At 39.5% G+C, this 13,450-nt stretch overlaps 1 protein-coding gene across 9 annotated transcripts in view; it reads right to left on the reverse strand.

Moving 5' to 3' along the window:
- The window catches only part of LOC123977071 (neural cell adhesion molecule 2-like), a 122,207-nt gene that overhangs the window by 86,699 nt on the left and 22,058 nt on the right, over positions 1-13,450 (reverse strand). For all 9 annotated transcript variants that reach the window (XR_006826530.1, XM_046059616.1, XM_046059578.1 and 6 more), the window contains exons 4-5: positions 11,595-11,738; positions 8,085-8,222 (exon numbers count right to left, since the gene is read on the reverse strand). Coding sequence is in view for 8 of the 9 variants with exons in the window: in XM_046059616.1 (XP_045915572.1) it covers positions 8,085-8,222; positions 11,595-11,738 (282 nt within the window). In the remaining variant the exon portion in view is untranslated. The remainder of the gene's footprint in view (positions 1-8,084; positions 8,223-11,594; positions 11,739-13,450) is intronic.

The following is a 13,450-nucleotide window of genomic DNA, read 5'->3' on the forward strand; positions in this document are numbered from 1 at the left end:
GTCGGCCGACTCCTCCAGATATTTGGCATGCTAGATATCTGGCAGACATCGACGATGTGTCAGAAATGGGCCATTTTGATGTGTCATTGTGTAGTTCACACATAACGACTGGCAACCGCTGAGCGGCAAATTGGGCTAAAAATGGTGTAGTGTGAACTAGGCTTTAAGGGGACTCTAATCCTTCCCAAAGTGCTTTTAGGCAAGTCATGCCACCCGGCCGCCATCTTAGCATCGCCTCCGGGCAGCTATTTTGGACTAATAAGACCATGCATGCGCAGTAGAAGAGTAACAGACCCTTACGTCAGTGGAACCACACGATTGGCTGAAATATGATTCCCGCTTTGGCTGTTAAAAGCAGACGATTCGCTTTCTGGCAGGAGGGGTGGGATAACCGCCATCTTTGCCGTTACGGGCTTTCCCCATAGAGTTGTTTTGAGGATGTGATTGAGACTAAAATGTCTCTGCCCTTCCTTAGATACAGTTGTCACTGTAAATCCAGATTGTCCACGATACAAACTCTGGTAAAAGACAAACTTTATCCAAAAACTAACTCCTTTAAAGGACACCTATTATGGTTTACCCTATTTTATGACTTATCTACAATGTTACAATGTTGGATGTTCATTTAAACATGACCAAAGCTTCAAATAATGAGGTTAAAGTATTTAAAATAAATCCCTGTGAGCCAAAACCTCAGATTTCCTCCTGTTCTGAATTGAACTTTGTTTTCAACAGTTTCAACCAACGGTTGAAGCCAGCCGGTGTTCCATATATGGTCGTTTGCTCCGCACAGCTACGCTCAGTCTGTCTATACCGCTCAGTGGCAACAGCAGCCTGGTAACATGCTTCAGGTCATGGCCAATCAGAAGACAGTGGGCTTTGAGAGGGGGGGGCCTTAAAGAGACAGGAGCATTTACTGCTTGTTTTAGACAGAGGCTGAAATGAAGGCTTACATGAAGGGCCAGTATAAGAGGAAATAATTTTTTTTAACTTTGAATCATGCAAAGCTGCCGTACATCTTGGAAATTATATTCCTGGTGAGGGATTGAGCAAATAATTGAGTTACAACTGTTGTATATGGCAATTTCACACCATACAGGAGTCACAGAACTACAATAGGACTGGAAATGCAGTATAATAGGTATCCTTTAAGGGAGCCAGCAAGCCAGGTTGGTGAAGTTTGCCAGTGTGACATTTATGTCTAATACTACACAGGGAATGAGAAATGTTTTTCATCTGAAAAACTGTGTCACTGAAAGGTACTCAGATTATTGGGGATATTGGGGAAAAGGAAATCACTTGATAATTTTCCACTACTGGCCAAATCTTTGTTTTAAAGCGTATTCCTTTAAGAGACAGTAGATGAAAGGCTTACACAACTTCTCTATGTTAACTTTTAGGATCACTCTGAAATTGTTCTGCATCCTTCTAGACACTGAGCTGTTTTGCCCTCAGGTTGATTAGCCATTCAGTGGGTGGCCCTCTTCCTCGATACATCATCATCCTCATCTACGGTCCGCTTTGATGATACACTGAAGAGTGGGAGCTGCAGCGGGTCAGCGGAACTCCATTCGCTGCATGCTTATGGGCAAGAAACCACTCTTTTATCAACTGACCTATGAATATTTATGACTTCACATGGGGGAAGAAAAGTATACAGTAAGCTTTTTCAGCCCTGCTTTCAGACAAAATATTGTTCTGCATCACTGGTCAAAGCAATGCCTGTTAACACACTGCTGAAGTAGTCAGGACTGACACTTCTTCTGACACGCCTTGTCAAAAGAACAGCATGACGCATGGTTAGAAACTGAATAAAACTCAGAGATGGTGATCAAGTTCAATTGCAGTTTACAATAAAAATTTACCATAAAGACACTGCAGCATTAAATCAGCTCAATCCACTCAGATGGTAGTTGGCTGCGCAGCAATCAATTCAGAAATACAATTTGCAACTTCTGATTTTGAAAAACATAGTTTGACTGCTGTTAATTTGCTAATTTGTCACTTTTATAGATTCTTGAAATCAATGAATGAAACCATCAAAAGCTGTTGTCAGAACAAAATGTTTTCATTTTGGCAACGAGAGGCTGAATCCTCAATTACTTTAAAGTATAAGACTTCTCACGCAGGTTTCTTCCGTTTCCTTGACAGCATCATTGAACAAGACTTCTGCTAATTGACTTCTTAAAATATATTTGGCTAAGTGCCCTTAGGTCGACCCGAGGGCTTCTAAAGCCCTTTTCATACATGAAATACTTACTGGCGTTAAATTAAGGGCCTTTCTCATTCAGAAATAGGTGTGTGTTGTGTTAGTGTGGCTCTTATTTAACTCCCATTTGCTTGCATGCTTTATGTCAAGTGTTTCTCTGGATATTCACATTTTCATTCTGGCAATTGGATTGGATTAAACTTAGGGAGGGATTGCTGGTCATGGTCACAACCACACATTTATTATTATAACCATGTTAAAGTAGACACTTTTACCCACACCACAATGTTCCCCTAGACATAACAAAGTACTTATTTGAACCCAAACCATAATCATTCCATAATCCTAACCACATCATAAAGCAGATGTATTTTTTACACAGTTTTGGAACGCACAGATAAAGGATATCATCCTGCTGATAGGGGCATCAGATCAAAACACGGCTAAGAGAATGCTTTTCATTATGCTAACGTGTCTCCTCACTCCTTTTAAGTGACATCAGTTATTTATGACTAGCTGCACAGCTGTAATATTTGTCAAACTGACTGGAAAGAGTGTCCACGAAGCCCCTTAACAACTTCAAAACTTTACCTTAAGTGTCTTTCATAGCATAGCTCGCTCTAAGCTCCTCCAGAAGCCTCCTCTCTCTTCATCTCCTTGAGGTGCATATAAAGGGATCCTCCCTGATGGTGGAGGGGCAACAATTTCCGTGGCACGGGAGGACAGAGGACGCATAAGTTAGCATATTAAAAAGCACCAAGTGTCTCTTTCTACAGAGCGTGGACAAACTATGTATTTTGTTCTTTAATTTGGAGGACATGTTGGTTTAATCCATCTCTGTGTGTTAACCATGTGCTACTGCAGCCTGTACCTTACATGAATGTGGTGGGCGTCCAATTGATATGGAAATGTAACTAGGTGCCACCTAGCAAGATTAGTCCCGTCAGTCCTGACGTTTATGGAAAAGCAACTTGGGTGCTTATTATTACAGGATGTGTGACAGGTAAAATTTCCATTTACATAACAACGTGCATGCAAACCTTAGTGACTATATACATCAGGACTCCTCAGACTCTATTTTAAGCCTTTAGCTAACACTTTGTACAGGAAAATATCCAGATTCCTCCCCTCCTCTTTTGGCTGCCACTGGTTCTGTATGGACAAGAATCAATGTCCATCCTGACTGTGGCACAAAAGACAGCTTTAAGTGCTCAATGCTGGACCTTAGGAGAGGAGGTGGATGCCCTGTAGCTGCATCCGTTTAGTCATCATCCTTTCGTCTTTCTTCTTCCTCCAGGGGTCTTCAGACAGGAAAGACTGTGTGTCTGGCTGTTTTATATCAGTTTGTTTATCTTACCTCACAGCCATATCCCCAGGCACCACAGCAGAGAACAGTTCGCTGTCTGCAGCTGATTGATAAAACATGTAGCGAAGTCTGTTGTGCTCATTGACATACCTGAGCCTCCTAGCAATCTACTCTATCTCTTTCTGCTTGTGTTCAGGGCCTCTGTGTTGTTCGACCAGTCCAGGTTGTTGTCGATACTGTACATTCTCTGGTAACCCTGGTGGCTTCCTGTACCTTTGGAAATCCTCTGCTAAGATGGATCTTTTATCTCCACCTTGCCCTCACGATTGCAACCCATAGAAGAGGAATAATCCTAGTGAATTCTCCAAGTGACACTGGCCGTAAATATAAAGGCAGTGGTACAAGATTAAAATTCTTGCCTATTTCCAGACCTACAAAAACAGTTCTCCAGAGTAAAAAGAGATTTACACCTCTAGCTTCAGGGCAGGAATTGGAAATGTTTCACATGGAGCTTGCACATGGTGCAAATGGCTGAGCCTATAGGCTATAGCATAGGTGCAACATGGATTTCCTGAACATCACAGGCGACAGTGGAGCCACTTTGCACTCCACCACCTTGTTCTCTCACATTTTGACAAACATGGGTGGAAAGGAATAGAGGCTGGTGGTGTGGTCTGTGTCTGAGCATTGCCACGAGGAGCTGAGTGGATGACAAAAAACATTCTCGCTTTCTATCGATAGAGGTGAACAGCTCATATTTGCTTGCCCCGTGACAGTAGCTGGGATTTAAGTTAAGTGTCCTTTCCATCTCTAGCACATTCATATAAGTTCTTTTTCATGCCAGAAGCTTAGCTAAAAGTTTCTTTGGACCACGGGAAGACTTTTGGCCTCGGAGCAAATGCCTTTTGTAGGACAACAAACTTCCAAATCTAGGAGTAAGAAAGACAACAAATGTACTAGTATAAATTCAACTGGCAATAATAGATTTTTTGACCACTTAGCAAACTGTAAACACACAATTGCCTATTTACACAGTCAGCAGACACAGAGTGACATTAGCATTCATTTGGAGTGACCTGATGAATCCAATACTTACTTTTGACTTTTTATCTGTGTTTTGGTCTCCACAAACTCCTAAAGGAAATTGCTGTCTCTTTAGCTGCTTAATGCTCTCTATGTTCACTTGCTGGTGGATAACTCTGTCTGCTGTTTGGTGCTAGGTAGGTACTGTGCAATCGGGTTATATGACTTTCTTTTTGAAATAAAAAGTCTGGAAACGATGCTGAGGAGTGCTGCGATGGTAAACCAAAACATTAAAGTTGCGGGCACTGAGGAGAACTGCAGTCCATAGATAATTGTCTGTGGTTTAATCACTATGAGCGATCCTTTTCACATTGTTAATATTAAAATTACAACTGCAGATTTAATTCAGTAAAATTAGTTAAGTCCAAACATATGAGAGAAATTAGAAAGAAGGGCAGCTTTAAGAGCACATTTTGAATGCTCAGGGGAAAAAAGTAGACAAAAGTGCATGCACTGCTATAACAGATGTCCCCTAGCTTGGTGGTACCATATTGGACAAACTCATTAGTTTCATTAAGTCTTAGTTTCCTCTAAGTACTTTGTATATTTCATGTGGACCAAATGGTGTTTCTACAAATCAGATTCTGTCTCCTTCAGGCTCAGCTTTGACTGTGAGAGTCTGTAGGGATCAACAGAATGAGTCTCCTTGAGGCAAGTGGAGTTCACTTTAATGTGTCTCCCTCAGGGTGCGGCTCCCTCAGAGAGTGTGCTCTTCTCAGGACTCTCAGCAAAGTGCTGCGCAGCCTGTCCCGTCTCAGCACCACGTGGCAAGTGTCGTGCCGCTGCAATAATAGGTTGTGCCTCATTGAACAGGCTTATTGGATCTTCCTCAGAAGTGAGTAAGTGGTGTGCTAAATTGAATGCAATTCATAGTTTTTGGGCGGAGGGCCGCTCTGCTATTACATTAGGTGAGACAGAATTACATAGGCAGAGACAATATAGCAGCTGTTCAACCGTTACAAGATGCTCGTGGCCTTAGTGAAATCACACTTCAATCACTTTCAGTCGTCTCAGGTGACTCACTGTAAATGAGGACAAATGAGAAAATTAAAATGACAACCTTCGATTTTTGGGCCATAGAGCCCACACCCCATCGCTAATTGAAAATTTCAATCACACTAAAGAATAAAGAGAATTATTTTTCCAGTGGCAGCAGAAAGAGAAGACCTGCTATATGTGTGTCAGTGATTAACATATCTGAGTCAGTGGAGCTCAATCTGTCAAAGCTGACAACTGTTTTCGGATACTACTACTACTGCGCAGTCAACCTGAATTTCAAGCTGAGTTCCTGCACACTGTAAATAAACACTCAACTTCATGCCACAATTTTTTAGAAACAGGGTTAAGTGATCACTTAGTTTAAAGAAAATACAAGTCCCTTCCTTTAAAAATGATTGCTAATTAATACAAGCAACAGGGTGACACTGATTTCTATTTTCTTTTGCACTCACCAAGGAAGTAAAGGTGCTCTTGTGCTATCCTTGCTCGGTTATTATAGTTAACCTTGAGCATCTGCAGACTTATATGACTTGTGGACTCCAGAGTGACAAAGAATCAGTGGTGTTCAATTATAAAAACAACAATAACAACTTGTGTATGCAGAGGAAACTCAATTCCTAATGCATGCTAATCTGCTGACACCGTGTGAAGAGGAGCATGTGTCTGCTTGGAACCTTCCTGCATAGCTTCCTACTGACGACCAGCTGGGTTTAGAGGTTTTGGTTTGTGTTCAGTAAGATGTATGCTGATAGGAACTCGCAAACAAGATTGTTTACTGGGCTTTGTCACTCTAAGAGGATTATGCCTCACAACAAAAACTATCCCACTGCTGGTTTACAAGTGTTCAATGCAGTTTTAAGCTATTCAAATTGTAGATTTTCAGGCTTACATGAACAAGACCTCCGCAAGAACACGACTGATTGTAGAGATACAAGGAAGTAGCACATGTAACATCACCCAGAATATTTAAAAATTAGATTTGGGTTTAGCACTTGCTTTGTCAATTTGGTAACACTTTCTATGAAGGTCATCGCTATAATGACTTATGCATATATTTATAATTGTAATCAAATCGTGAGGTGCCAAGAGATTCTCATTCCTACTGCCAAAACAGTATTCCCATTAAATAACTTTAAAATGTCTTTTAATAGGCTACGTTTTGTGAAGCGGTTGTCTTTAATCGTCCACTGCATCTGTTAGGGCCTGTCCATAGGCTCACCATTCATCTGTGACAACATCTGAGCCTCTTCTTACATGATGTTGGTCGGCAGCAGGTCTTCTCTTGAGCGATCTTTCACCACCCTGAGAATGGGTGTCCTTGATGTAATTATGTTGTTTTTTTGCTAAACTGCAAAATGTTCTAAATTCATACAGATTGTTCATAAAGTGAAGAGACATAAATAAAAGTTGTTTTCCTGCACAAAATGTGTGTCACTTATAATTTTTTCATATGGTATTATGTCCACCTGTAATATATTATACAGGGATAGATATTTTAACACTTTACTTAAAGCAAACAAAGACATGCTATATAACTTTAAACATTACTATAAGCTATTATTCCATTTTATATCACTAATTGTAAATGGTGACTAAAGTGTATTCATAAGGAGGCAGAGTCGGTGGTTTTAATGTGTTATGGAACATGGTCGGAGATTCTTGCCGCACATTGACATAAACTGGTATTGCTATTAGTTATAAAACATTAAATCAAAAGGTCATAATACATTATGAACTTTGCTATAGCGCCTAATGCATGTTTGTAAGTGATTATAACAACTGTTATAATGTCTTATGGACGCATTATATCGTGTTATAAATATATGCATAAGTCATTATAGCGATGACCTTCATAGAAAGTGTTACCGTCAATTTCTGTAGCCATTACATCCGATGCTTGAAAAAATGGTAAAGCTGAGGTGAGACATATGGTGTACATATGGCAACAACCGTTGTTGACTGTAATAGACGAGAGACATGTAGGTCAGGCATACGTGCCATGACACATACCCCAAGATTAAGATTTCATGTCATCTTTGTTGAACAAAAATTGCCAAAGTGAGCAATGACAGTCCCTACCAAGATGAGAAACACCAAGATGCTAGAGCAAGTTGCTAACTGAGTTGCCGCAACAATGTTTTTTGTAGGAAAGCATCGACTTTTAGGATTTCTGCACACATTTTCTTGCAGAAAGCTCTTACTGGCTTTGTTACATGCCTCTTGAAGGGAAACTCGACAAAGGTCCACATAAAGATCAGTTTGCTAGTTTGTGTTTTTTTGAAATTGACTAACAATATAATAATATAACTTGGATAGTTTGGCCCCTGAACCTGCTTTAATCTTATTCTTCTTCCGAAATCTATCTTCATGGACATACGATTAAAAAAAATTGGAGTATCCCTTTCAAGCACTACACTGTCTGGTTGTATAGCTGTTTCCTCTCAAGTCTTCGCAAATCTACAAGAAATGACTGGAAATGCAACTCACCGTTGACCACCACTGCGATGTCCACAAAATCGATCTCGCCGCGGGCCTCTACGCTGGCCTCGCAGCGGTACACGCCCTCGTCCGCCTTGGTCACCTGATGGATCTGTAGGTTGTTGTTTGCCAGCACCTGGAACCTGCCTTCACAGCACGGGCAAAGAGGAGGACAGACAGAAGAGAGAGGGAGAGGGAGAGAGAAAGAGAGAGCGGGAAGAGGAAACGACAAAAGAACAACAGCGTATGATAGAGAGAGAAGCGAGATAAGAAAGTTAGGAAAACAGCAGGAGAAAATTGCCATCTCCACTCTTCACTAGCTAGACTGTCAATCTTCACTTCATCACATTTACCTGATAAAGTCCACATAGATAAACACTCACGCAATTACAGTTCCAAATAGTCTCCACTCTCTCCCATTGTGGCCACTGTGAGATTGGCCAGGAGTTATGAGGCCTCTATCTCATTTCTCTCAAGCAAAGATATTTATAACCATGCATCGTAATTAGAGTGAAATGATTAAAAAAAAAAAAAAAAAAAAAAAAAAAAAACTTCTCCATGTTTCATCATCACAGTGCCACCGACGATTTGAATTTCAATTAAAAAACGTGACAGATTCAAGGGGTCACTCTTTCTAATCAGTGTTCAGGCATGCATTTTGTCTAAAAGGAGGATGGGTGAGCGGTGTAGAGAGTTGTAAATCAGGGAAGAGAAGAAAAGGAAATAATGAGTCTACAAGCCTGTATCAGAAAATGATATTACTGAAAGTGAATCTGTACTCTGAGTGCTTCTCTACCTCTATCTGTCTTTTTTCAGCAAATTAAGTAGATGGCCCTCCTGATGTTTAACACCTGTTGGGCAACTGAAAAGGGTGGGATCAGAAAAAAAATTATAAACATAAGCTTTATATCAAATGGGACAGAATATGATTGACAAAAGGATTCTTTAATTTATACACCCATTTGCTGAAAATAACACATTTCAAAAGATGCAGGGAGCTGGTTTGCACTTCATCTTATGGAATGTCGCCATTCAATTGCTCTATAATCCAATCCCTCAGTCGCTTGTTAACATGGTTTCTGTCCAAGTTCTACGCCTCCTCAAGGGCTGATGTGGTTTCTATTCATATAATTTCATATCCTTGTCTTATTGTGAATCCACACAAAGGAAAGGAAATTTCCTAGAGAACGGTATTTTTGGCACATTAGCGCATCTTTTCAATGAAAGAGAGAATTGGGCAAATCGAGACTCATGAGCATTTTTCCTCTCAATAATCAAGTGTATTCGGCAGGTTTACATTCAAAATGTAATCCTTTTGAGATTGCTGCTTACTTGCACCTTTTATAATCTACTACTGGAATAATAAAAATCAGTAACACTGTTTGATAATGCTGAGAGTGAAGTTACTTTATCCAGTACTCCATACTTACCCTGTATGTTTACCATTTTTATAATTGCTTTTGTATTACTGTATATTGTCTGCTCTCTAGCAGAAGGTAGTTACAAACTCAATTTCACTTTACAACCTGTTGTAATGTGAAAAATAAATCTACCTTGTATTACAAAAGTCACTCTTTAAAGCCCCTGAACATTTGGTATCATAACTTTTTGTCAATAACAAATAAATATTCATTACTAAATAAACAAACACACAAAAAACTACCATAGGTGTTATTTATTAAGACTTAAACACTCAAAAACTCAGCTAGTCGGATATGTTGTTAAATCCTGCTTGGTGCACAGAAGACCTGGTGTCACATTTTTCCACCTCAAGTCAATTTTATTTACGTATATTAATAGTTTTCTCATTGCACTTTTCATACAGCAAATCTAATCTTTTAATAGCATTGTTACGCGTAAAAATGGAACAATGAATTCTAAAGTAGTGTATTGCACAATTTTAATTTAAATATACTGCTATATACACAAAAGTGTAATAACATGTGGTTTGCAAACACTTCAAACAAATAAGGTGCTTTTCACCAGCAGTAGTCCCTTTACACAGTAGCAACAAAATATTTCTTGTAAATCTCAACTTAAACATTAATGTAATCAAATCAAATATTAAACCAAAGCTATTTGCCACTGCCTTTTTTATGTAGCGGGGTCGGTGCGTGTGTTCACTCACACAGACTTCACTTGGTTAAAAACGTGAAATGACGTTACAAGTCGCGGTGGATATTTTACAAGCACAGACTAGATATCGTAAAGCAACATTGAACACCGGGTGAAGATGTTGGTTTCGGCTGTTTGAGTTGTTTGATAGGCTGCATCATTAACAAGCAAGCGGCTCACCTGCTGCCGTGATAATGGATCGCGGGTGGGAAAAATATGGCAAAAAGATGACAGCGTAGTCGATAACGCGTTAACGTGCGTAGCCCTAGAAATAACCAAAACTATTTTAACTTTGGCAGACTATTTTGTGTTCACAGAAGACCCTATTGCTTGTAGTATGAAGGTGACTATAAAATGTTTTCACTATTTAGAACCCACTCACAACATCCACTATCCAAATAGAAAGCAAAATACAAAACTTCACATTTTCATCAGTTTGATAACCAAAGATAGTAACTGTTGCTTTTTAAGTCATTAATGTTTTACGTTATAGAGAAGTACGACAGTTTCAGGGGCTTTGATCAAAATTTTATACAATAAAACTAACTTTTTTCTTATCCTCCGTTTTTCCCATTCATGCCTTTTGTTTTAAAGGTACCATGTGGAGTTCAAAGTCAAGTTTACATTCACTATTTCTCATCAAAATACATTGCGTGTATCCACGAGACACGATAAATGTGTGGAATGCATTTCCTTCCTCATGAAACATTTGCAAAGCCGATTTCTGGAAGCATTTCAAACCTGCATTGTTTACATTCACGTGTGCTTGCTGGCCGTCTTCTTCTTCACTGCCTTTGTCGACACACTGCTACATTTCTTGCAACCAACTGTCGATATGTGGAATATCATGAAACCATCAGAAGGACAGTGTATCATGTCATCTGGTGCACACTGACATGTGGGTGCCTCGGGCATGAGATATAGCCAAACACAGATTCTTAAAAACTTTGCCTCAAAAACTGCACAGGGTACCTTTAATGTATTTGATAGTTTCCCTACTAAGTAACTCTTTGTTTTACAAAAGTAATTCTTAATAAAAAAGCTAAAAGCTAACAATTTCAACTATAAAAAGCCAAGGAAACTTTTAAAACACCATCACATTTTCACCAAATTGATTATTTAATTTAAATTTTATACCTATTTTCTACCCTGAGAATTAAATGTAACATTTTACAACTAAATATATTCATTAATTCAGTCTAAACCACTTCAGGGCCACATGCCCTTTCGAATGTTTGTAAGTAACTGAAACAGTAATCACCTTTTGTGTATAACTATGCAAATTATCCTCCAAAAGATCTCTACCTCCCTTCATCTCCCAAGAAATGAAAGAAAAAGAGAGAAAATACAGTAGTCCAAGTAAAGAAAATTATTTAATTGTGAAAGAAGGTCATGAAAACTTACTGTGGTGCTCCTCAGTGATCTCTTTGTCCTGGTAGTACCACACCACCACGGGCACCGGTGAACTAATGACATCACACACCACCTCCGCTGTCTCACCATGGCGGAACTCCTGTGGTGACTGAACGTCCCGAAACGTCAGCCTCTCTGAGAGATCAAACAAGAGGAAGATGGAACAGCTTTTTTTTTTTAGCGCTGTGAGTATTCAGTGCAGACAATTTATTGCAGGTCTCAACTTCAAAAGGAAAATAAGAAAAAACTGCGGTGCTTTTACAGCCCTGTTAACTATGACTATGTTTTTTGGACTAAATTTAGGTTGAGGGGTTTGGTAAAGTTGCTTTAAAATACATTTCCAATTTTCTGTCTGGGTTGCATCCCGCAAATTGGGTGTTTTATGGTTGTTTGCTAGTTTTGTTGATAATGCAGGTTAAAGTGTTGGGATGGCCTCTATTTTCATGCATTGTTGTCCTCAAAAGCTCAAGAACAGTGGCTGAAAATGAAATGAACAACATGAAATCACATTTTCTCCCATGCACAGAATACATTATTGGTGTTGGAAGCATTTTTGGGTACTGGTATACCATCTTACCCTGCTGCTAATGTTTAAAATTTTTAAAGATCAAAGAGGTAGTGTGCCATATAAAAAGGTTTATTTCTGTGAAAAGTAAAACTTTATGTTGTTAATATTCAATATTTGTTATTATTTATTGGGTATAACTAGCCTGTGGGTGATCATGTTATTATAACAAGACCAAGTGTCAGCCATGCTAGTGGGTAGGAGTCTCTGGTTCTGCCTTTTCATATTTATCCAACAGTTTTTTCAGGATATCTCCAAACTCCGATCAATTCTCTGTACTTCTGACCTTGAGAAAGTCACCCATCATTATATTGTCTATCTATATACACTCGTTATATTTTGGTATCACTCAGTCCTGTTTATCTCGTCTTCAACTAGTTCAGAATGCAGCAGCAAGCTATTAACAAGGTCAAAGAAGAGGGAGCACATTACTCCCATTGGTGTCCCCAACGCTGGCTGCCTATTAGCTGCAGGGCTGATTTTAAAATCCAAATGTTTGCCTTCAGAGTATTAAACTGTCTCGCCCCCGCTTACATGACAGAACTCCCGTCGCCATATCACACTGTGAGAGAACTGAGATCATCTGACTGAAAGACTTCTGACAAAGTGTTGCAGACAGGGCGGATGGAATTCTCTTCCTCCCACCATCCGATTCTCCCCACCTAATGAAAGTTTCAAAAGTCATCTTAAATTACTCAATAGCTGCAAACTGCGCCTTACTTTCCATCTCAGGTATTTCCCCTTCTGTCTCTGTAGGAAGTTAATACTATTATCACTCTGATTGTTCTTGTGTTTGTTGCATTCTTTTATTTTATTGTTTTGCGGTTTGCTGTAAAGCACCTTGGGTCAACTGTTGAGTTGAGGTTAGTGGAGTAGTGGCTCAGGGATCGCTATAGTGATTACAAATCATCCTTAAGGGGGCATGAATGTCTGTACCAAATGTCATAGCAATCCATCCAGTAGTACTTGAGATATTTCAGTCTGAACCAAAGTGGTGGACCGGCTAACTAAATGATGGACACAGCCATCCATAGAACCATGCAGCTACAGTGGACAACAACTACATTATTAAGGACAGCTGTCATGTGACATCATGCCTCTCAATTCAGATCTAAAGTATTTGGAAACAAGCACACGAGAAACAATGTGTGCATTGGAAATGGGGGGATAGAATTCACTCACAAAATCAAACTAAACAAAAGCTAAATCCTGCTTTGACTGTTTTCTGGGACACAGATAAGGCGATTCTGGTCAAACAGCACAGGAGACAGAAGGGTGGCCA

This window comes from Micropterus dolomieu, linkage group LG01 (genome assembly GCF_021292245.1).
Source record: "Micropterus dolomieu isolate WLL.071019.BEF.003 ecotype Adirondacks linkage group LG01, ASM2129224v1, whole genome shotgun sequence".
Taxonomy (NCBI): Eukaryota; Metazoa; Chordata; class Actinopteri; order Centrarchiformes; family Centrarchidae; genus Micropterus; species Micropterus dolomieu.